The sequence below is a fragment of the Peromyscus eremicus genome, chromosome 12 (genome assembly GCF_949786415.1).
Source record: "Peromyscus eremicus chromosome 12, PerEre_H2_v1, whole genome shotgun sequence".
Taxonomy (NCBI): domain Eukaryota; kingdom Metazoa; phylum Chordata; class Mammalia; order Rodentia; family Cricetidae; genus Peromyscus; species Peromyscus eremicus.
The window spans coordinates 312029-337142 of record NC_081428.1 but is presented as its reverse complement, the minus strand read 5'-3'; the positions used below and the strand labels follow the sequence as shown (position 1 = coordinate 337142).

Below are 25114 nucleotides of genomic sequence, written 5' to 3'. Positions count from 1 at the left end.
TGCAGCCATGGTATAAAAGTGGAGATCAAAGGACAATTTTTGTGGGAGTTGGTTCTCTGCTTCCACCACATGGGTCCCAGGGATTGAACTCAGGTGGTCAGGCTTGGAAGCAAGCACCTTTACCTGCTAAGCCAACTATTGCCTTCTTCTAAGATTTTAGAGAGGAAGGCAGGTGGTATAAAATGACTCCCATAAGGAACTGAAGCCCCAGTGGGGGTATATGACACAAATATATACAAGCTAAAACAAACCAACCAAACCTCTTCACATCCTAGTGAGAAATGAAGCCTCACCTATGAAGTTCAGGAAAGCAAAAAACAAAAAACAAAACAAAACAAAACCAGCCTGTGCCAACACTTCCCCAGGCTACAGGGAAAGCACACAATGGGTCAAGAAAAAGCGAAGAATTCTTACTAAGTACATCATCAAAGCAACAGAACCCAAAGCAGTGACCCACCACACCCCAGAAAGCTTAGCAACAAAACAACTGTTAGGATATCATGTTAGGATATCAGCTGACATAAAAACCAGGAAGACTGGAATTCCAAGATCACAGCACAAGCTAAGGGCAAACTGGAGTGGAGGGGCAGACATAACCAAGTAAAGAATAAAAAGTTTGGGGAAAAGGCTAAGATAACTGAAAAATAGCAAACAAGTTAGAAAAATAAGCAAAGAAAACTTTTATAAGACTAAGACACAGAGATACAAATTAAAAACATGACTTAGACACTATTGAACAAGGAATCTCTTAAGCAGAACCCTCACCATCACCACCCACCACCCACCCCCTGCCCCCTGAAATGGACACGTGACAAGTACCTAGAAACAAGAGAGGGAGGGCAGGAGATGTGGCATTAACACTAGAAAATCATCTGAAGTAGGTATGCAGAGCTCTCAGAGAACAGAAAGTAGAGGGAAGCAATGTGTTAGACTTGGTCACAGAGACATCCACAGTAGATGGAAGCTGTGACTCTTCAGGCCCAAGGTCCAAAATAAGGAGAGTAAATAAAAGGGATAGTAAGAGCTAGGAATAAGTGCAGCCCACTGAGTGTTTGCCTGGATGGCATGAAGCCCTTGGTTTGACACCCAGCACTGCATAAACATGTGTGATGTCACATACCTCTAATCCCAGAACTCAGAAGGTTAAAGCAGAGGGACAAGTGCTCAGGTTCAAGGTGAGACCCTGTCTCAGAAATCAGCAAACAAATGCATGAGAAGTGAGGCTGGAGAGATGGCCCAGCAGTTATGAGCACCAGTTGCTCTTCTAGAGGACAGGAGTTCAATTCCCAGTACCACATGACAGCTGACAACTAATTCCAGTTCCAGGGGAACTGATACCCTCACACAGACATACATACAGGCAAAACACCAATGCACATAAAATAAAAATACATCATTTTTAAAAATGCATGAGAAGCACACCAACTCTGATGCTGCACTCACACAGGCCACCAAGTCTGCACAGCATGCTCCTCAAATTTGTGTTTTATTGTGTATCCTAATAAACTTGCCTAAGGATCAGAGGACAGAGCCAGCTACTACATTAGACACAGAGGTCTGGCAGTGGTGGCACACACCCTTAATCCTATCACTCAGGAGACAGAGATCTGTCTGGATCTCTGTGAGTTCAAGGCCACACTGGTCACATGAGATTGATCCAGTATAGGAGAGAAAGAGAGCCAGGTGTGGTAGCACACACCTTTAATCCCAGCACTTGACATCTCATACCTTTGTTTGGGAAGCACACACATATTTCATCCCAGGAAGTGATGTCTGGGCAGAGAAAGGTATATAAGGCATGAGAAAACAGGAACTCTCTCTCTTTAGGCTGAGGATTTTGTAGAGATAAGAACAAGTGGCTGGCTGTTCTGCTTCTCTGATCTTTCAGCTTGTACCCCAATATGTGGCTCTGGGCTTTTTATTAAAAGACCATCTAAGATTCAAACAACAGTGTTTGATTTACTAACTGTTCTAGTGGACATATAGGAATCTTCTACCATAAGAGGAGATAGTGCAATTTCTCCTCATACACATGCCAGTCTTTGCTTTATGAATTTCTAGTCTATGTATGGTGTGTACATGAATTTAGATGCAATATAGAATAAAATGTGGAAAGGAGCTAGCACAGCTCTTAGGGAAAATATCAGGGCTTCCATTAAAAAAAATACTTAAGAATGACTGAGGGAAGTCTTCAACTTAAAACTGAGAAAAGAACAAAACAAACAAACAAAGCATAAAAAGGAGCCAGATGTGGTGGCACATGCCTGTAATCCCACCACTTAGGAAGTGAAGCAGAAGTCAAGGTCATCCTCAGCTACGGCGCAAGTGCAGAGCCAGTCTAGGCTACATGAAACTGTCTCCAAAAACCAAAAAGAAATGATAAATAAGCAGAAGTTAACATTTGAAAATAAAAATATAGTAAGAAATAAGTGAAGCCCAAAGCTGCTGGTTTGAAAAGACACACAATATTGTTAAGTCCAACAAGAAAGGTGCAAAATAACTGTAATTGGCTCATAACAGAAAACAGCAGTCTCCTGCCCCATTCTGCCCATTCATTCCTCTGCATTCTCTAGTCACCCATCCACAACTATAGAGGATAATTCCAGGAACTGAGGTTATCAATACCTACAGACACCCAAGCCCCTTCCATAAAACGGCACAGTATTTGCAAAAACCAACACGCATGCCATATACATCATCACTCAAAATACAAAAATGCAGTAAAAATGCTATGCGAATGGTTACTGCTCTACATTCAGGGAATTATGACAAGAAAAAAATACTGTACATATTCGGTACAGACTCATGTTTTCCAAGTACTTTAAAAGTACTTCCCATTTAATCGCTGGCATGAGGATGCCACTGATAAAGAGGTCTGACTATACTAGAGTCTACTGACAATTTTAAAATGAAATATGGGGGTTCTGCTTTCTTATACATGCTACTTCCTTCTTAGAACTCACACTCCTCCCAATCCCACCAACACACTCAGATCACACTTTTGGTGTAAGCCAACAACTGGTATTTACAAGACCATGGCTATAAAGATCTATCCACAGCTGTACCACACAGCAGTTGTGGTTAGCATTCTTTCTCTTGGAGCTAATTACAGCCTTACCTTCCATCAATCGTTGTCCCATGTCTGTACTAGTTTGTACACTCCCTGCCTCTCTCAAAGTCAGGCCTTTTGGATTTCTCTCCTTTTTTTTTTTTTTTTTAATTGCACCTGTTCTTCCCAGAGTTCTCTGCTCTCTCTAATTTGGACTGGTGACCTGCACATCCTTTTTTCATTCCCTGTAAAGGGCTCTCTTCCCATTCCCTATGTATAGAGAACATGCATGTTGCTTTGGGCAGGGTAGCACTGTAAAACTCAATAGAGGTGCTGGGATCTCAGAAGCCATGCATGTGGGCTCTGGAGTGCAGTGTTGTGTGGGTGGCAATGTCTTCATCAAGTGGTCTGACAGGGACAGCCTGCATACTCCAGGGTTCTCCTCACTAGATTTTTTGGTACTGTTTGGTAATTTCTGGATTTGTTGACTATCTTCACTAGGTTCCTGACAGTGAAGAATCTGATTGCTAAGTCTGTCTTCCTGTCTTAACAGTGCCCTTTTTCTAATGGCTTACCCTCTAACAGTTTTTTTTTTTTCTTCCCTCTAATAAGGTCCCATAATGGCACAGGTGCATCTCTGTACATTCATCATACTGGTGGCCTGTTGGGTCCTTCTAGGTTGTAAACCTGCATCCTTTAGTGTTTCCTTGCTGACTATCTATCTATTTGGTTTATTTTTGAGACAGGATCTTGTATAATCCAAGGTACACTTAAACTTACTATGTAGTTGAGGATAACTCTGAACTCCTGATCCACCTGCCTCTGCCTCTTGAAGACTGGGATTACAAGCATGTGTTACCATGTCTCAGTTTTGGGGATGCTGGAGACAGACCTCAAAGCTTGTGATACTAGGCAACCAACTGAGCTACATGCCCAGTCTACTGACTGATTCTTACTGCCTTTCCCTTTTCCCTACGGAACACTGCTGGCCACCTGCAGAGTCTTAGACCATCCTCCAGCTTCTGTATCTTTTCTGTTTGCGTCCTCCATATGCTCCTCTGCATGAAAAACTCCTCCAGTGTTTTTGGATACTCTTCCATCAGTTTCACATCTGCTACCATAGGTTTCATTTTCAGTCATCTACTGTCCTCTGATTTCTTCAGCAGTGGCCTGCTCTTATCTGAAGGATGCGGTGCCATTCTAACATCTCTCACCCAAGTGGGTACTTCAGACTGGAGGGGTTTTTTTTTTGGGGGGGGGGAATGGGGGTTGTTTTCAGATTCCTTAGACAAGTTGTTTGGTTTCTTGCTCACATTCAGCTTTCTTCCAGCATCCAGAGCCTCACTTTGCAGGATGGTAAAGGTTGAGCAGTCCCACTGGTGGGTCCTTGCTCTCTCTGGTTAGTTCTACAGAGAAATCCTTCCTCCCTATCTGGGTCCTGAGCCAGCTCTACCACTCTAAGGAGAAGAAATGAAGAAGCCTGAAGCTGCCCAAATTCTAACATCTGACCCTCGAGTCCCTGTCCTCAGTGCTATGTACCTTGGGGTCCTCAGTCTCAAGTCTCTCCCAAGGGACCCATCACTCTGCTGATGGAAGCAGAGATGTAGCTGGGTGGGGCCAGGGCAGGGTTGGGGCAGACCAGGAGGCCAGGGCTCTAAGCAGGCCACCAGTTTGTGCTTCCCTGTCCTCTCTTCCCAGGCTCCTGACACTTCCCAAGCTCTGCTTAAGCAGACATGTTTCTTGGGTATCCCACAGCTGGCTTCAGCTTCTCTGGCATGCTTGGTGGTTAATGCTGCTGCAAACACATCCTGGCATCTTTTCCACCTTGCTCAACACTCTCTCCACTTTCCCTTTCTATGTCTTTGCATTTAAGTGGAGTAGAATTCCAGGAGGGCACCAAGGCCAGTACATTCACTGTTGCCTCATGTTTAATCAGACACCCCTAAGTGGCCTCCTGAGACAGGAGCAGGGTTCCCTAAGGTGACATAGGAAATGACAGCATCAGGTGAAAGGTCAAGAACAACAACCCGTGCTTCTCATGCTGTCCAACAACCTCAGTTGGTCTCCTGGTGCTCTAAGTGGTGGGCCTGACTTTAAAAGGCACATGCTGACCCTTACCAGGCTGCAGTCATGGATGTTCTATGCTCAATCACAAATAAATGCATGAAATAAGTTCAAGTTCAAAGGACTCATCTGGTTTGGAAGTTAGCCAACCACAGAGGGAGCAACCTAAACAACAAAGCCATGCCTTTCTGCTTGAGGTAAGCCTCTCAGACAAGGCTCTGCAAAAGGCAGTTTCAGGCACAGTGTGACTAAGATGGGGGATCATGGATTAACATTCTCCTACTGGACGAAGTATTACTCAACACAGCCTGTTCTCCATAGATTTGTGTACCACAGCCACATCATTTAGCTCTGAGATGGTCCTCAAAGCCAGTCCTTGGGGGACAAAAGGCACCTCTGCCCTGCAGTGTAGTTTCACAGAGACCCAGCTCTGTATTCTCCTCTTCTTTTGATCAGTTTTGCACCTCAACTATCAGGTTACCCACCAGACACCCACACAAGGGTTTCAACAGAAAGAAGAGCCCCTTGACTCCCTGGTAGTAGAGGCTGGGCAGCATGCACATGGCTTCAACATGTGCAACCACTCAGCCTGGACAGCTGGGCTATTCACTCCAGCCTCAGTCTGTTTATCCAGAAAATGGCTACCATGGTGTACAGAGACTGTTGTAAGCCTCACTTGAGTCAATGCAAGCACATGGTAAAAGGACTCACCTGAGCTGGCACCTGGAAACACTGGCCTAGCTCTACTACCAAAGTGAAGGGAGAATTTTTCTTCAACTAAAACTAGTCACCAAGGAAAATTACTCAACAAACCAAATAGCCTTTCTTGATCGGGGCTGAGTGACCATATCTTGTGTGATGTACCTGCACCCTGTGGTTTCCACAGATGGGCCTTGCCCTCATCTAGGGGATTTGTTTTTTCACAAACCCGACACTCTTAAGAAAGCTGAGCCGGGCGGTGGTGGCGCACGGCTTTAATCCCAGCACTCGGGAGGCAGAGCCAGGCGGATCTCTGTGAGTTCGAGGCCAGCCTGGGCTACCAAGTGAGTTCCAGAAGAGGCGCAAAGCTACACAGAAAAACCCTGTCTCGAAAAACCAAAAAAAAAAAAAAAAAAAAAAAAAAAAGAAAGCTGGCAGCAGCAGCAGATGGGGCTGGAGAGATGCCTCAGTGGCTAAGAGTTCTTGCTACTCTTCCAGAGACCAAGGTTCATGTCTCAGCACCTACATGATAGCTCACAACCCTCTGTATCTCCAGGGGATCTAGTGCCCTCTTCTGGCCTCCATAGGCACTGTACACATGTGGTCCACAGACATGCATGTAGCCAAAACATTCATACACATAAATATAAAGAAGAGAATGAAGAGGAAGAGGAGGAAGAAGAAACTGGCAGCTGCTCTCTGTTCCTATCTGTGACGAACACAGTTGACTTTCCTCAGGCAGAGGACAAAAGTGTTAAGGACAAGATTAGGAGGATAGCCCAGGAACATAGGGACAGCTACAATCCCTAGGAGATGAACAAGCTGTGATGGGTGATGATGTTCTGTACGCTGTGAATATGTGTTGCTCTGATAGGTTGATAAATAAAGCTGTTTGGTCAATAGTGAGGCAGAATAAGGTTAGGCGGGACATTCTAACTAGAGAGAGGAAGGGGAAAGACAGAGGGAGGAGAAGCTGCTAGCTGCCGCCAGGAGAAGCAAGATGTAAAATACCAGTAAGCCACAAGCCATGTGGCAAAGTATAGATTTATAGAAATGGGTCAATTTAAGATATAAGAGCTAGCTAGCAAGAAGCCTGAGCCATTAGGCCTTAGAGTTCATAATTATTATAAGTCTCTTTGTGTTTATTTGGGATCAAGCAACTGTGGGACATGGGTAGGAGAGATTCCGCAAGACTGGAGAAAACTCCTGGCTATAAAGCCCTGCCTAGTAACCAAGCTGTCTCCCAGAAATGCTCACATTAGCCTTTCTGTTGCTAAAATCTGCCCAGAAAGAACCTTCTCATAGATTCTAGAACATATTAATCACAGACTTGCTCAGGCTACAAGAGCAGAACCCAGCTGTCTCTGTCACATCCTTGAACTTGCAAACCAATGCCCCCTTGGGGATTGGCCCCCAAGCATATTCTGCATGTGATAAAGGTCCCAGTATTCATACCTAGCTTCCTTGTAGCTTATGTGACTGGCATCTTTCTCTACTACCCAACAGAAACGCTCCCAGGACATAGTGTAACTAGTTAACTAGGGGATGGAGTCAATTTTTCCCTGGCTACCTTCAATTAGTAAGGGAGCCCGAGGTAATAGGATTCCTGAAGACAGATAGGGGAAGGACTGTCAGATATAGAAACTAGGCAAGACTACAAGAGGCAAATCATGGTGGTTTCTGGTCCTTGCTTGTGTCTACCATATCCAGAGCTTGGTCAGCAGGACAGTAGGAAGGGTCAGGCCAAGGGGAGAAGCTCTGAGCAGCGGCTCATTGTGGGCCATGGGGCAGACAATACAAAGCCTGGGACATCCTGACAACCACAGGCATGTGCCAACATGGATGAAAAAGCTCAGCACATGGGCTAGAGAGATGGCTCAGCAGTTAAGAGCACAGGCTGCTTTTCCAGAGGACCTGGGTTCAATTCCCAGCACTGACATGACAGCTCACAACTGTCTGTAGCTCTTCTTCTAAGGGATCTGACACCCTCATACATGCAGGCAAAACCCCAATGTACATAAAACATAAAATAAAAATAAATAATTAAAAGCCAAAAAAAAACCTAAAACAAACAAAAAAAAAGAAAAAGAAAGGAAGAAAGAAAGAAAGAGCTCAGCACAACAGTCTGCCCACCTTGGGTAACCCCCGTTTGCCATTTTTACCTTACCGTTCAGGAGCTGAAGCTCCAGGAAGGAGCTGGAGCACACCTTACACACCCATTGGCCACGCTCAGGCTCTGCAGGGACACTGGGCTCAGGGGTGCCTGAAGCTGCAAGACACAAGACATAAGGGTTAGCCACCTCAGCAGAGTATGGCCTGCTCCTCAGGTATTGATGACAAGAATGGAGATGCCCACAGACTCATGAGCACTTGCATTCTAGGCAGGGTCCTCAGTTTCACACACACTGACCCGAGTTCATCCTCATTTTACAGATGAGGAAGCTGAGCAGATGTGATATCCCTGTTACTACCACAGGCTCAGCCCTGTCACCAGATGCATAATGTGCCCTCTTCCTCCCAGTCACCAGCCCTGTGGGACCAGAGTCCTTCATATTCTCTAAGAGAAAAACAAGCCTTCAGGACCCATACTTGAGCTGGGCTGCTGTGGGATGGTCTATATGTCAAATGTGTTGCTGATTGGTCAATAAATAAATCACTGATTGGCCAGTGGCCAGGCAGGAAGTATAGGCGGGACTAACAGAGAGGAGAATTGAGAGAACAGGAAGCTGGGTGGGAGAGACACTGCCAGCTGCCATCAGGACAAGGAAGATGTAAAGTACCAGTAAGCCACAAGCCATGTGGCAAGGTATAGATTTATAGAAATGGATTAATTTAAGCTGTAAGAACAGTTAGCAAGAAGCCTGCCACGGCCATACAGTTTGTAACCAATATAAGTCTCTGTGTTTACTTGGTCGGGTCTGAGCAGCTGTGGGTCTGGCAGGTGAGAGAGATTTGTCCTGAGGTGGGTCAGGCAGGAAAACTCTAGCTACACTGGGCCTGGTTATGCATACCTGTAATACCAGCTACTTAGTAGGCTGAACAAGATGACCAGAAGTCCAAAGCCTACCCTGGTCATAGAACAAGTTTAAGGACAACCTGGCCACTTAATGAGGCCCTGTCTCAAAGTTTTGGGGTTTTTTTGTTTTTTGTTTTTTTAAAGGAAGGCTGGGCATGTAGCTTAGAATGCTTTACCTGTATTCCACCTGTAACAACACACAGACACACACAGACACACAGACACAGACACAGACACACAGACACAGACACACAGACACACACACACACACACACACACACACACACACACACACACACACACGAGACTCATATTTAAATCTTCAGTGGCTCACATAACAGGGTATGGTCAGATCCACAACAGCCATCTCACAGTGCTCCTGAGACTGGAATGGCTGTGGCCCTGGCCCAACATATCCCATGGAGATTTTTGTGATAGGGTTGTACTTGTAACTGTTGTCTGGCAGTGGAGCCTGGTGCCTGGATAGGAGTGACCTTTAAAACTGTTCAATTTTTAAAAATCCCCATCTGGGGCAGGTGGCTGCCACCTGGACAGTGCCTCTAGCCCTCCAATAATGACACACAGGAACCTGAGGAGGGACAAGGACAGGGGCTCAAGGAACACAGACTGACCTTGGCAATGCAGATGGGGGCTGTGAGCTCACTTTAAAAAAGTCACAGGCACTCTCCTGGGACCTACACTGGACATGCCTTGGGATCTGGTCTAGCTAGTTTGTCTGTGGAGCCAGCCCACAGCTACCATTCCTGCCTGTCATATCCAGACCCATCACCATGTAGCATAACACTCCAGAGACCACACAGAGGAAGTGCCTGAGTCTAGATAGTTTCCCAGATCTGCATATACCCACCATGCACCAGGCAAGAGCACATCCCATCTGTCTGCATCCCAAGCTAGTGCTAAGAACATGAAGAATAGGGATGAGGATGCAGACCATCATGGCTAGGGAAGAAGCATATGCAATATGGAACCTGTCAGACTGAAATCAAAGACAGGAAAAGGTCACAAAAAGGTGGCAGGTGGGAACTGCATCCTGAATGTCCCACCCAGTGTCTGAACTCTTCTTTGTCACTTTCTAGGAATCTGCTGGTTAGGGACTCCCAGGAAATCGGGAAAAAACAGAAATAAGAGCCAAATTCCCATTTCTCACCCAGGTTCCCAAACATACAGAGGTTCCCAAGAAGGGGTTCAACAAAGGAACCTGTGGGGTCCAGCAGGGGCTCAGCAGAAAGGCATTTGCCACCAACCCCAATGACCTGAGTTCAACGGGACCCACAGGATGAAGGAAAGAACCAAATCCACATGTGTGCCATGGCGCACACACACACACACACACACACACACACACACACACACACACACACAAACACTTACACACTTAAATGTCATTTTCAAAAAGGAGGCCTTGGGACACTGAGCTGGGATTCCTCTCATCTAAGTGGCCCACCAGCTCCTACACTAATCATCCATGAGAATTTGTACTGCCCCAAACAGGCCCCTAAGCTTGGCTACCTGCTGCTCTGGCACTGAGTGAAGACTTCTCATCGGAAGAACCAGGCAGTCATGACAACACAAGATTTGCCAAAAGGTAACTGTAAAAGATTAAGAATTTTTAAGAAAAAACCCAACAGCCAATAGCCAGCAGATGAGTCCTTAAGTGCCAACTGACATTTCCAAACATAGAGAAATGTCTCAGCCAAATGACATAACACAGAGTCCACAGCAGCACTGGCAGCTCGAGAAGGAGGTTTCAGGTGTGAGCGCAGGTCAAAACCAAGGAACAGCAGGGCAGGCACACACCAACTGTGAGAAGTCCAGCAGGACACACAGCAGCTCAGCTTGGGTCAGAGGGTCACCAACAGTGAAATCTGAAATCGGGAAGGGAGGACAGCCTACTCTGTAGGAGACTGGTGGAATCACACACTTGCATACACCTGCCGAGAGCCCCTGAAGTGGGCACTCAACATGGTGAGCTCAACTAAATGCATGGAAACTGGTTTGAAAGTTAGAAAACACTAGTTACAAAGTCAGAAGCAGAGAGAGTGAGAGAGTGGCCAGACTGTGGGCATAACATGGCTTCCCAGGGACTAGAAGATGTTACCTTCTGTCTTTCTCATTAGAAGGGTGATTCTGACCATGCTCCTCACTGCACTCACCTGTTCATGCCCTTGGGAGGAAAGCAAGCCACACTTAATGTGGGCTCAGGGAAACATGTACCCAGAACAGCAGTCCACAGCAGGACAAAGAATCCAAGTCCATTTTTTGGAGTGTCACAGCTGCAGCAGGATGAAACCTGCTTGTTTGCTTGCTTGTTTTTATTTTTCTTCCCCTGCACCTCCCCACCCCCCTCCGAGACAGGGTTTCTCTATATACCAGCCCTGGCTGTCCTGGAACTCACTCTGTAGACCAGGCTGGCATTGAGCTCATAGACATCTGCCTGCCTCTGCCTCCTGAGTGCTCGGATTAAAGGTGTGCGCCACCCACCACACCTGGGCTGAAACCTGTTTTCATTAAGCAGATGTCACTCACAGTGCTGCCTGGTGAAGCTGCTGTTAAGTGCAAATACCAAGCTTGCTGCACCCCAGCTGTGACAGCAAGTAGTGTGGCTGTTCTTCTGGTGGTCATGTGGCCACTGAGAGCTGCAGCTGCCCAGTCTTAAGAGAATCTTACCACCCATCACAGGCTGAGGGAAGAACAAAGCTTATAGTAAAGCTTTTCTAGCAAATGCTTTCCACTCATGCCATCAGAAAGAAAGAAAGAAAGAAAGAAAGAAAGAAAGAAAGAAAGAAAGAAAGAAAGAAAGAAAGAAAGAAAGAAAGAAAGAAAGAAAGAAATCATTAAATTGAACCATCAGAAGTTGGAGACCATCCATATTTCAGACCTGATTCTAGAGATCTACAAACTGACTGACTTGTGTAACAAAGATGCCCATCTAGAGGAAATATGAAAGGGGCAGGAAGAGAACGAGCCTTCCTGGCCAATGCTCATCAGAAAGCCTGGGCCACAGTACAGCTCCTGAGGTCTCACCTACCTAGGCTGAGGTCAAAGTGATGTCCATAAGACTTGCCCACTCCACCTTGGGGTGGTAAACTGTCTGGTGCATACACAAGGCCCAGAGCTAAGCAGAATGCAAAGCCCATGCCTCTCAGGTCCAACCAGGGAACTAGAACCAATTAGTACTCCTTTCTAGATGTCTCACACCTCTCTTCAGAGGCCTTGCTCTCTGTGGGCTTTTGAGATATGGGCAAGGAGGGCTGCAATGCCTGGTTTCTGCTGAGGGGATACATTCAGCACATAGCCCAAGTTCTGCGTGGGTACTGTGGAGTGGGGTGTAGGGAAAGGACAGACGGGTGGCCAGGGAGGTAGGCAGCAATGTGTGAGGGAAGCTGCCACTTAAACAGCCAGTGGGGAAGCCCAGGGAAGCATATGCCAGCAGCAACCAGCCTGAGAGGGCCAGGCAAGTGCTCCACAGATAGAAAGACATGAAGACTCCATTTGGTTGACAGCAGCCAGTGACCTGCACCACTTACAAGTTGTCCCAAGACAGGGTGAAGTGTTTCTGGGCTCCAGAGCTGGGAGAAGCCGTATCTGTACTTAGCTCTCTGTTGTGTGCTGCTTTATGAGGCTGGCTCCAAAACATGCACCCAGGCTCTTCCATTCATCAAAACCACAACTGACTAGAAACATAGGACAGGCCAGAGCCCTCTCATTTAGGAACCTCCACCTGTGAGATCTTTGCAAAATGTTAGGAACTGCCCCATGAAGCCTTTCTATTACACCATACTTGGCGTAGCAAGAAACCATTTTCATGAGAGGTCACTATATCTGGGGGTCAGAAGCAGAGTTACTATCCCACTTTGATGATGAAAACTCTTTGTGACAACAATGAGCAAGGCTGCTGTCCTGGGAGAGGCCCAGGATCCAAGTTAACACAGTGATGGCTTCTCCATCATGAGATCCTAAACCTGGTGGCTCACTCAAGATGATTCCTACATGCAGAACTACGTTTCTTGAATGCATATGCATCAGGACACACATACACACACACATACACACACACACACACACACACCTCTGCATAGGTATAAACATGCACAATCCTACCTATCTCTACATACAGACAAGTATACGCACACATCTGTACATCTGAGCACACACAGGCACATACCTAGAAATCTACACATATACTAACATAGGTACATACCTCTGTATCTGTACACACATGTAGACTCCTGCATGTCTGTATATATACTAACACATGTACACTCCCATGGATCCATACACTCTAACACATATACAAACCTATACATCTATAAGAAAACAAAATGTGCACTGTGTATTGTACACATGCTGACAAATGCACACATTTGTGCATCTGCACACACATGAAGGGATCCATGCATCTATTAATACACAAGAGCATGTGCTCTGCAGCTTAAAACAATCACATGTATACACCAAGGCATCTGTCCAGACACACCATACTTTTGCCTGGGCACACACATACTCACATGTGCATGAACCAGACTTGGGCAGGAGCTGCTCTCCAATGCAGTTCAGCACTGGCACACTGACAGCACAGCAGCCAGATCTGTTGTCCAGTCCTAGTTCCCTTACCTTCTGCATTGTGATGTGGGCTCCCCGCTCCCCGAGTCTCACCTTCTACTCTGTCACCTGGCCTGCCCCTGGGCTTGACCTGTCACTCAGCCTGGTTCCCTCACCTTCTACACCAGCATTTCTCAACCTGTGGGTCACAAACCCTTTGCTGAGGTTCAACAACCCTTTTACAGGGGTTGCCTAAGACCACCCCAAACACAAATATTTACATTATGACTCGTAACAGTAGCAAAATTATAATTATGAAGTAGCAATGAAAATAATTTTATGGTTGGGGGTCACAACATGAAGAAATGTATTAAAGGGTCACAGCATTAGGTTGAGAACTACTGTTCTATACTGTCACTCAGCCTGTCCGAGTCCTCACCTTTACTATGATTTTGCCTGTCCCTGGGCCTTTGTGCTCATAAGAATAAACTGCTTCCCCACAGCATCAGGAGAGTAGGTCACTGTGGGAGCCCTGAGACCAGAGCAAGAGCCAAGCTGTATTATACCCAAGGGCCTCAAACCACCTAAAGACAGAGAGGCACCATCTCTCACCAGCAAGTGTCCCAAGATTTGGGTAGGCATTGTCTGTCACCCCATAGGCCCAGGCATGGGGAACAAGCACTGTTCCATCCCACCTTCCCATCTCAGCTGCTGGCACCTACATTAGCATCTCTGGCAAGGGGCCAAACTGTAGTGAAGAAATAGGACATACCCTGAATGCTAGAGCAGGCCTGCTTCAGCATGGGCTTGTCCATCTTCTTGGCATAAAAGGCAGCATACCACACACGAAGTTCAGTGCCCGCAGGGATATCCCTTGAGGTGGTGAAATAGACATCACTGCCATGCTGGTAGGCTGTCAGGTTCTGGTGGCCCGGTTCTAGTGCTGGCCGCACCAGCATCATCCAATTGCAGTCATCCTCGTTGGAAGTGTCAAAGCACACAGGATGCCCGTCTTTCTGGAATACCTGAGGAGAGGGCCACAGACTGGTTACTGACCAGTCTATCAGTGTGCATGGGACCATGGGGGAGACTACACTGCTTCTGATAGGACCTGTTGATAAGCTGTTTACTATAGCCAGGGGATCAGAGAAAGATTCTCGGGCTTAGTTGGGTCAGGCTGGTCACAGGAAAGAGGAAGACTCACTGAAGTACCTGAGTTAAGACACCTGAGCTGTTCCTTCTGTGCAAGCATCAAGGGGACCCTGAGCTCTCCTCCTGTTCAGGAATCAAGAGAACTCTGAGCTTTCCTACTGTGCAGACATCAAGGGGACCCTGAGCTCTCCTCTCTAGGCATCATGGAGACCCTGAGCTCTTCTCCTATCCAGCATAACAATCCCAGCTTCATTGGGAATGGGACACATGAGTTCTCCCTATGACTCAGGTTGGTATCCAGACATTGGAACTCTCCTCCTGGTTCTGCTCCATGCATGGCATCAGCAGAGTTCTTCAGTCCAGGTGAGCTGTCCCTGGTCTACAGGTCAGTACAGCTTCTGAGTTAGAGAGCAGGGCAGAGAAAGCCTTTAGTGACTCTGAGTCAGCGCAGGTGTAGGGTCTGTTCTCTATCTGTGGAATGATGACTGCTTCCTTAGAGATCCTGCCCCACTGCCAAGCTTTTCCTAGACAGATCCCTATAAGTGTAAGGCCCTCAAAAATGCAGGGGCAAACTGGGAGGCCACCAGGTGCCCAGTGACCCCTAGTGGGTGTGGAAGGCACATTTCCACCCTTCTCTCAGTGGCACAGGGCTTCCCTTGGGATACACAGGTGCTCAGAGCTGAGAACAAGTTGATACCTGAAAACGTCCTTTGGAATTGAAGAGGTGAAAAGAAATCAAACAGGCATGAAGGACTTTCTCCAGCCATGTGCTGACACCAGTGTGTACCCATAACCCGGACGCACAGAGGGCAGATACTAAGCTACTTGCCTTTCTGGGCTCAGATTTAGGCCTTTCCCAATCCCAAGAGTGCCAAACTCTGGGGCTACAACACTTAAGGCTGGTGGCTAACTCTTTCAGGTCTTAAAAAGAAGCACATTGTCCCTAGGGCTGAGAAGCAACTGAGCCTTCATTTGTTTATGTCCCAACTATTTCTGAGGTTTGTCCCACGTGTGAGCCTCCTCAGTCTCAGAGGCTTCTGGGGTTCACTTTAGATGCTCAGCCATCCCTGTAATTGACATCAACTTTGTTTTTCTTGGTGTTATATATTTAAGTTGGAAATACCCATTCTCCCTCAGCCAGATGTGCTCTGTGCAGCTGCCAAGCCCCATGCTGTCACTCAGTCTCTGAGAGCTTCCTGCAACTCACACATATGAGTGAGACTGCCACACTGGTACAGGAAGCTACAGAGACCATTGCTATGCTGTAGGCACAGCACCTGCTGGGGAAGGAGAGGGCTCACACCAGCTCTCTCCTGTCTGTCCTTAAATGCACTCCCCAAACACCTACAAGTTAGTAGGCACCGCCTCACACTGAGGTGTAAACACAGTGAAGTGAAGGAAAGACTTCACAGCATTTATGGACCATCACCACTCAGCAGTCCTCACTCCACTCCCATCAGGAGTCATGCGATTCTGAAGGGGCCATGAAGCCCCAGCCCATGCAGCTTTTACCTTCAGAGGAAATGCGGATTCCTTCTCCCACTTGGCGACCCTCCTGGACTCGAATGGACCAAACTGTGTGCGCTTGACTAGCTGGGTTACTGCAAACACACCTTCAGCCCCATCATCCAGGCGTCTGATCTCCAGGTTAGAGGGGAGGGAGGACCTGAAAGTAGAAATTTCAAAGAGGTCCTGCTACCCTTCCCACTGGTCAGAGCAGTACAATGCCTGCACACCCTCATCGTGCTCTAAAGATGCACTTTGTCACGGAGCAGAACTGAAGCTCTCCCTATAAATGGGACAGGACTGGGGCTAGGCTTGTGAGGACCCAGAGCCTATGTACTAAGGGACACATTTAAAGCCCCACAAGACAATGCTGACGCCATGTTCCTAGGGGGCTAGGGTACAAGAACTGAATCAGAGAAGGTTATGACCTTCAAGGTTGTAGAGAAGGCTGGATGAATGGAGAAGGAGCATGGTAAAGTGTTTTGTACAGGCTGGAGACCAGCAAAAAGGCTCTGGTCTGGGTGGGGTGGACCAGCTTCATTGAGTATGTGGCTTTATTAGCCAGACTATAAGGTCAAAGAAAATGCTGCAAAAGGAAGTCACAGAGCTGGGACCTGAGGATGGATGAAGCTTGGGCCAGTGGGAGACATGTCTAGAAGCAGAGGTGGACCATCCCCCCTGGGGATGAGCAGATGCTGGGCTAAGAAGGAAGAGTCAATGGCCAAGGGCTCTGGTTCTGCACCCAATGTCTTCAACTGTATTTTGATGGACAGTTGGCACCTCACCCCCACAGGAGAGCTGATCAGCTCTCTACTTTGGGCAAAAATATTTTGAAAACCTAAGTCACAAATAAAGATAAATAAATGGGAGCAGGTACCAGTTGGGAGATTTCTAGAAACAATAATAAGACATTGAGCATTATTAGTTTAGCATCAGACTAAGTCAGGAACCGTCAGAGCCTCATAGGGGTATCTCCATGTCTCAAGCTACTGGTAGCTTATGAACCCTTACCCTAGATCTCTGAAGGCATGGGCCTCACAGGAAAACATGAGCCTGCAGAGCAATGCCTGGCTACTAAACTGCCTCAGTACATCTGCAAGGTTTGTTTTTCTTGGTAGCTACAACTTGACTTGTTCCCTGGACTACTTGTCCAGAACTCTTACCCTAGCCCATTTTGTCCACAGTGCATACCTGTTCACAGAGGCCTAGATTCAGAATACAGATGAAACCCAACAGGCAAACCTATAGTTTGCTCCCTCCCCCCAAAAACAGGGTTTCTCTGTATACCAGCCCTTACTGTCCTAGAACTCATTCTGTAGACCAGGCTGGCCTTGAACTCACAGTGATCCACCTGCCTCTGCCTCCTGAGTACTGAGATTAAAGATGTACACTACCACTACCTGGTGAGTTTGACCACTTTTGCTCAATTCATAAATTGATAAAGTCCAGGCTGGCATAGCCCAGATCCCGAGGTCCCTGACTACACCAAGGAAACATACCCTCATGCTTTGAAACTGTTAGGACTCATCCCAGGAGGAGTGTGTCCAGCTCCCTGGGGGATGGACCACCCCCCAACACACACAGTCTCTCACTTTGCCTCTCAAACCTCCTTCTATCTGTAGACACTTGGGGCCTTTGCACTCTGGCCACAGTAGACAGGCAGAGAGCCCTTCTTCATAGACAGGATTGCTGTGGAAGTGTAGGCACTCACTCACCTTGCCCTGCTCAGGACAAAGGAGTCCTTGACCATAACCACAGGTCCCAGTTCAGGACACTCCGAGTCGTGGTACTGGCTACAGTCTTCACACCCTGTAAACAGACGCTGAAAGTCAGAAGGGACAATGTCCAGGGAAAGAGAAACCCAAAGACCACAACCCTGGAAAAGGAGACCCTAGTGCCATGGAGTACATGAGACTTGTGTGCTGACACAAAGACAAGTAAGGGTACAGCAGATACAGGAGGCCTGGCCACAAAAGTCACCTCTTAGTGCTCCTGAAGCATAGAACGCCAATCAAGAACCCCTTCCCAAGAGCACCAGTCTATGACACTTTCAAACCCCACACATCAACTCTATGTTTAGGGAGATCAGGATCCAGGATAGTACTAACCCATTACCCTAAATCTCATACCCTTCACTCTTTTCTAAACCTTAGGTGACTTTCTGAGTTAAAGGTCACCCAGTCTTGTGCCCCTAATGGAGTTCTGAAGAGAAGTGGCCTGAGGCTACAGCTCTGTAGCAGACAGGTAATACCCAGGCTCTCAGAGCAATTCAGCAAATTACAGATTCAAAAAAGGTGCACGTCTGTGCTATACAAACAAAATGTGGATGTAGCTTTGCCTAGACAGAGAGTGTCAATCCCATCTGTGTTCTATGACATCACACTAGCCACAGAGAGGCCTATGGGTCACTTACAGATAAACATGATCTCCTCACTGCCATCTTCAGCCATTGCTGACACCTGTCAAGATATAAGAGAGACCCATTAACAGTGAGCTTTTACAACATAGTTTATGTGTGGGCTTTCCTGTGTGTATAGGTGCACACACACCTATGTGTGCATGTGTGTGAAGGTCAAAGTCACCCTTAGGTGTCAATCTTCTGGAGCCATCCAGCTAGTTCTCCAAGACAGGGACTTTCTCTGGGATCTGGAGTTTGCCAATTAGGCTAAGTGGATGGCCAGGGAGCATCAGGGATTCTGTCTCTGCCTTCCTAGTGCAGGAATTACAAGTACACACCACAAGCCCAGGTTTTAAAATGTGGGTACTGGGGATTCAAACTCAGGCCCTCGTGCTTGCCTGGAAAGCACTTAATTGACTGAGCCATCACTTCAGCCCACTAGCAGTTTTTAGAGATAATTTCTTCTAAGGTTCCTTGGTCCTGTGCAGGGATGTAACACAGTGCTTTCAAGAGAACAACTACTGGAATCCCTATTTTTAACTTTAAACATGTTCTCACCTACAGTAATACTGTTTCTTAGGAAGAGCAATTGATTTGAATGCCCTCATTGACAAGGGGGCCTTCATGAACTCAGATCTCCACTACTTCGCAGAAGCTGCCATTTATAAAATAAACACTGTATTTTAGAAGAACTTTTCTTACTGCCACTGATTCTCTGCCCTCTCCAGGCTGTGAATTCCTTGCAGACAGTCATTTCTACTGCAATCTGTCCTTCAGCATCTAACTAGTGCAATGTCCTCATCATTCTGAGTAGATAAAAAGTAGTGTCTGACACACAGCATGGTGGGTACTCCTGCTCCCATATAGACCTCTGTCAAGCTATTTGTATTTCCCATGCATCCTTTGAAGGTGCCTCAAAAGCAACCATAGTAGGCAGTTAAGCACAGAGCAATACTGTACCACACATTTCAGACAGAGTGATACAGCTGTTGTTCATTCTGGGATATCAGATGCCTAAGATATAAGATAGATATAAAAACATCTACTTCATGCAGTTTGGGAAGAAACACAAAATGAGGTGTACCCAGCATTTCAGACAGAGTGATACAGTTGTTGTTCATTCTGGGATATCAGATGCCTAAGATATAAGATAGATATAAAAACATCTACTTCATGCAGTTTGGGAAGAAACACAAAATGAGGTGTACCCAGCATTTCAGACAGAGTGATACAGTTGTTGTTCATTCTGGGATATCAGATGCCTAAGATATAAGATAGATATAAAAACATCTACTTCATGCAGTTTGGGAAGAAACACAAAATGAGGTGTACCCAGCATGTCCCACCCAAATATTATCCCCACCCCACATCCTTCCTGCTATCTGATCACCCTTCCTCCCTGGTGTCCACTGCTGGTTATCATCTCAGTAAAGTATGCAAGCAGATACACACTTCTTAAATGTTAGTCTCACTTGCCTTCCATCTCAACCCCAGCCAGCTTGAAGATTAGAACACAGGCAGCAAAAAGCTGCAGTGAAAACTCAGACTGGCTGAACAAGTTTTTACTGAGAAAAGAAGGGAAGGGCTGAGAGCGCCATGATGGGAGAAGAAAGGTGCTATACACAATCTGGGGAGATGAGCTTCCAAGTTTCAAGTTTTCCACATCGCTTTAAAATGCTAAAAAACAACCAGGCACATTAACCCCCAAACTCAGCAAAACATTTTCTTTTTCTGGAATCAGCATCTAAGCTAGAAGCGGGCTTGAGGGCCTACTAACTCTAACCTAGTTCCATGCCTCTGCCTGGCCTCTCAGGACTCCTGGCAGGTGGGTACCATGTGGAGTGGGTGCTAACCCAGGATGGGGACAGTGGCTGGTCACTGAGCAGAAGTCAAGGAGGGACTGGCTGTTTCAGGGGATTCATTCTGTGGTTGGTGCTGCTGGCTAGAGGTCTGTGGGAAGCAGAGCTACCCTTTCCTGGCAGCTGAGAAGCAAATGCTCCCTGGGAAGGCATTTCCCTAATGGCCTAACTTTCTTTCACAAGGTTCCTCCTCCTAAAGGTTCTGCCATCACCCACTAGTACCATTAGCTGGGACCCAAACTTTAACCTACAAACTTCGGGACAGGGGTGGGGTGGGGTATGTAAGATTCATAACTATATCAAGAAGCAGCATCAGGGTGACACTCGTGTCACAAGAGCCTGAGGGTCTGTGTACCACAGCAGGAACACGCTCTACATACCAGTTACACTCAGGTCAGAGAGCTCTGCAATCAGAACAGATAACAAGAGGCTACCCCAAGCCACAGCTAGATCCCAGCAGGACACAGAACACAGCCAACAAAGCTAATCAGAGCAGAGTGGACGAAAAAGAATCTGCTCTGTTCTGCTTGTTTTGAAGCTGGAATCTGCACATAGAGGTGTGGTAGGATGCTTCTCCCTAGGGTTGCAGCCCAGCCTCCAGTTCCACCCCTCCCAGCAGTGCAAGGACAGGAACCCTAAGCCAGGAAGCTTTAGATGTTGCTGTGGAAAGAAAGTGAGAGCACAGGAAATGTGAAGCTTACATGGTGCTTAACATGAGAATCCTGGGCATTTTTTATTAGTAGGATCTGGTCCTCAAAGTACAGCTTCTAGAATCTTCTAAGCAGAAATCACATGATGTGATGATGTGCGTTTTCAACGTTTGCTCTCATCCATTAATGTGCTGTGAGTGCTCCTTTGTAGAAGCCAAGAAGTTCAGTCTCCAGATTTCTATGACCCTCCCACATTAACAGAACAGTGTTTGTGTAGTGACACTTACCTATGACCACCCACACTAAGCATGCTGAAGCAGGAGGACTGTGAGTTCAAGGCCAGCCTGGGCTACACAGGGATAGCTTGTCTAAAAACCAAAAACGAGAAGGGTACTATTTGGTGCAAAAATTAGAGGGGGAAAGCATTAAAACTTTGAGCAAAAACTGCCTCTACCCAGTTTTCAAGAGTGTGTTCCATGGACCAGGAAGCAGCAGCAGTACTTGTTCTGCCTGGATGCTCAAACACCTGGCCAGCAGCTGGCTGGGGCCCAGCAGGTTTTCTGCATCCTCCAGCTGACTCAGTTGCAGCCCAAACCTGGTCCATAGCTATAGCACACCAACTAAACATGACCAAAGTGACAGAGGGCCACTGTGGCACTATCAGGAAACCAAATATGTTTTGAGGTTCTGTCAAGGACCTCCTGAATCTAACTGGTTGGTGATATTATTTTCTGCCTTACTTAGCCTTCCTAGTTAGTTCCTTTGCCTCTCCATAGAATTTCTCCTCCTCCTCCTCCTCCTCCTCCTCCTCCTCCTCCTCCTCCTCTTCTTCTCTTCCTCTTCCTCCTCCTCCTCTTCTTTTTTTCTTTTTTTGTTATTGTCTTATTGAGCTAGGGTCTCACTATGTATCTCTGAAACTTGCTATGGAAACCAAGCTGGCCCTGAACTCAAGACATCTGTTTGAGTGCTGGATTAAAGGCATGCATTTCCATGCTGGGCTTCTCTATGGAAATTTTAGGACAACCCTGTTTATAGCTGTGAAAAGATCTTAGAAGATTCAAACATACAGACTTAGCTGCCTTCACTTATTCTCATACCCCAAGCATCCTCATATATATATAATTCACATTTAAGCAACTTTCTCACATTTAAGGCTAGGCAGTCTGGGCATGTTCTTCACTTATAACAGATCTTAGCTTGAATAGTCAGTCACAGCTCAAGGATTTAGAAGCCATCTCTGATCTAAAGGCTCTGGGGATTTCTGTTGAAACAAAAGGACCATCTTTGCCACTGGCACAGGCTTTTAGGACTATATTAAAAGCAATAAGGGAGAAATCTCTATAGGAAAGAAGCAAATGAACAGTTTTCCAAACTCTGTACTGTGATCTAGGTTCAATAAAAGAGGGGCCCTGGAGTAGGCAGAAAGAATCTTGAGCTAAACACTTTGGAGCACTGCAAACTCCACTCAAGAGATACACCAGGCACTGGAAGTCTAAGGAATCTCACAGAATACATCTGCTGGGATCAAAGCGGGCCAACAGCTCATCAGCCTAGCTGGGTTATAATCAGCCCTGCACTAGTACAAAAGGGCTAGATGCCAGATTCCAGTGTGTCTGCCACTGCTAACCCTGGGGGGTGAGTATTACCTTTTCCTGGGCCTTGGTTTCCTCACTGGACTATACACTCTGAGTTCCTTTCTGGTCTGCTCCAAACAACTGCAAGAAGGTCTTCCTAGTTCTACCACCTTGTCCTGCCTATTCCTGTGCAAAGACAGACACCTAAGGGCAGGTGTATACCTAGATGCAGATGAAGATGCAGATGCAGATGCAGAATGGTTCCAGCAGGCTGTTCATGCCAGACGATCAGCATGATGGGGGAATGTCTTTCTGTATGCTACAAATATGTGTTGCTCTGATTGGTTGATAAATAAAGATGTTTGGCCTATGGCAAGACAACTTAAAGGCAGGTGGGAAATTCAAAGAGAGAGACAAGAAGGAGGAGGGAGGAGACACCTGCAAGCCACCCAAGGAGTAACATGTAATAGAACACAGGTAAAGCCACAGAACATGTGGCGATACACAGATTAATGGTTATGGGCTAATTTAAGATATAAAAGCTAGCTAGCAAGAAGCTTGAGCCATAGGCCATGGCCATGCAGTTATAATATAAATTTCTGTATGTTTACTTGGGAGATGCGAGTGGGAGAGATTTGTCCCGGCCACCAGCAGGCTGGGGCACGGGAAAACTTCCAGCTACACATAACCAACCCAGAAGGTACCCTTTACACTTCTTGGTCACCTGAGCTCTGGCTCCCATATTTGACCTTGTGGGTTCTGTGAGTTCTTCTAAGCTTGTTTCCTATGGAATGCAATGCTTTCTACTATTTAATGAGTGTTACTATCTAGACTCCCTGCCTGTTTAGTGTCTTTTCCTGCTTCAGGGATAAAATACTCTGACAAAAGAAACTTAAGGAAGAGAGTTTATTCTGGCTTATAGTTCAAGGGTAGTCAGTCTTAGTAGGGAAGTCATGGCAGCAGAAGCTTAAGTCATGCTTCACATTGGATCCAGTCAGGAAGCAGACAGTGATAAATACTTCCCAATGCTCAGCTGGCTTCCTCCATTTTACAGTCAAGATGGGTCTACCCACATCAATAAGTACAATCAAGATAAGCCCCCACAGGCTTGCCCAGAGGCCCCTCTCCCAGGTGATTCTTGATTCTGTGAGGTTGACAGTTAATATTAACCAGCAGCACACTGTGCCTGCCACCCTTCCACACGCAGCACAGCTTTGCTCTCACCCGGGGTTCACCACCCTCTGTTAATCTCACTCTCTTCACCTACCTCTTCACCCATCTTTAAAGTTCAGACTGTTCTGCCCAAGTGATCACCACAGAGCAGATGCACAGCAGGACCCGCACAGCTCCACACCCACAAGTTGAACACAGTGTCACCCACCTGACCCTCTGCAGGAGAAATTGGTCCTTGCAAACAGATGTGAGAGGGTCAGAGACAGGCAGGGTACACTGGTCCTCTGATGTAACCACAGTGGTCAAGCAATAGTTTCCTCCCTGCAATCTGAACTACTGCTCTTCAGAAGGTCCCATGCTTACTACCAGACATCCAAGCCTGGAGTTAGAGCACAACGGTGCCTTGCTGGGCCTCTCTCCTCTTAGCTTCATGAACCCCACAGCCCAGAGTCTCCATACAAGCCTCTCTGCTCAACAGCTCCTACAGACAGGGTTCCAGGGTTCACCTGGCCTAACTTTACCACCTGTAAGACACTGCTCCTCCACTTGACTTTGTTTCGAGAGTGTGTGTAGGGTTTGCTATGGGCATACCTATGTGGAGATTCTGCTGCTGGAGGAGGGGAGGCTGCATACCCTCACTTTCTCCACAGCATCGTCTAGCTGTTTAGAAGGGCAGACCAATGAGGTGGGCCCCATGTCCACCCACTTCACTGAGCCCCTTCTCAGATGCCTGCATGTTCCAACTCTTCCTACCACTGGAATCTTGCTTTGCTCTTCTCAATTGCATTGTTTCCCATGTTTCTACTCTACTTCCTGGGTTCCCCCTCACACACACACATATCCTGAGGCTTCCCTGGAAAGCCTGGTTCTGGTCTGAGTGTGCTTATTGGAACCTTGAAGCACAGCAAGCTACCAGGGCATGGCAATCTCACTCATAATGCCAGATACTGCAGATAGAACCCTTCTGACCTACAGCTTCCAGAACCACACCACCATGTCTGATTTCTTTCCAGCCAGCAATATACTTGTGAGCAACCTCCACCTCCAGAATCCTCCAGGTCTGGTTTAGCCCCTGTTATCTGAGGTCTTAGGGCTGGACCTGCCACTCTGGCAGCTTGGTCCTCAGCTCTGAAGTTGCCTAATTTTTTTGTTTGTTTGTTTTCTCTTTCCTAACTTCTCCACCCTTTCTGAACTTCTTAGCTCATCTACAGTGAGGTTGTATTTCCAATGTTCACTTCTGGTTCTTGCAAAGGGGTTTCTGGGCAAAAGAGAGGTGTGCAGTCTAGTCCATAAAAATAGAAACTGAGGCAGTGTGTTTAACTGTTACGATGGCAGAATTGTGGCAGCCTGTGAGGGCAGAGTTCTCAGCCTGTGAGGGCAGAGTTCTAGAAGCATCTTGCTTAACATACTG

The 25114-nt window shown here is 46.8% G+C and overlaps 1 protein-coding gene across 1 annotated transcript in view; it reads right to left on the bottom strand.

The window, feature by feature from the left end:
* The window catches only part of Prdm15 (PR/SET domain 15), a 79163-nt gene that overhangs the window by 48845 nt on the left and 5204 nt on the right, over window positions 1-25114 (bottom strand). Inside the window, exons 2-6 of the mRNA XM_059277688.1 lie at window positions 18463-18508; window positions 17765-17871; window positions 16056-16209; window positions 14164-14416; window positions 7980-8081 (exon numbers count right to left, since the gene is read on the bottom strand). Of these exons, the coding sequence (XP_059133671.1) occupies window positions 7980-8081; window positions 14164-14416; window positions 16056-16209; window positions 17765-17871; window positions 18463-18508 (662 nt within the window). The remainder of the gene's footprint in view (window positions 1-7979; window positions 8082-14163; window positions 14417-16055; window positions 16210-17764; window positions 17872-18462; window positions 18509-25114) is intronic.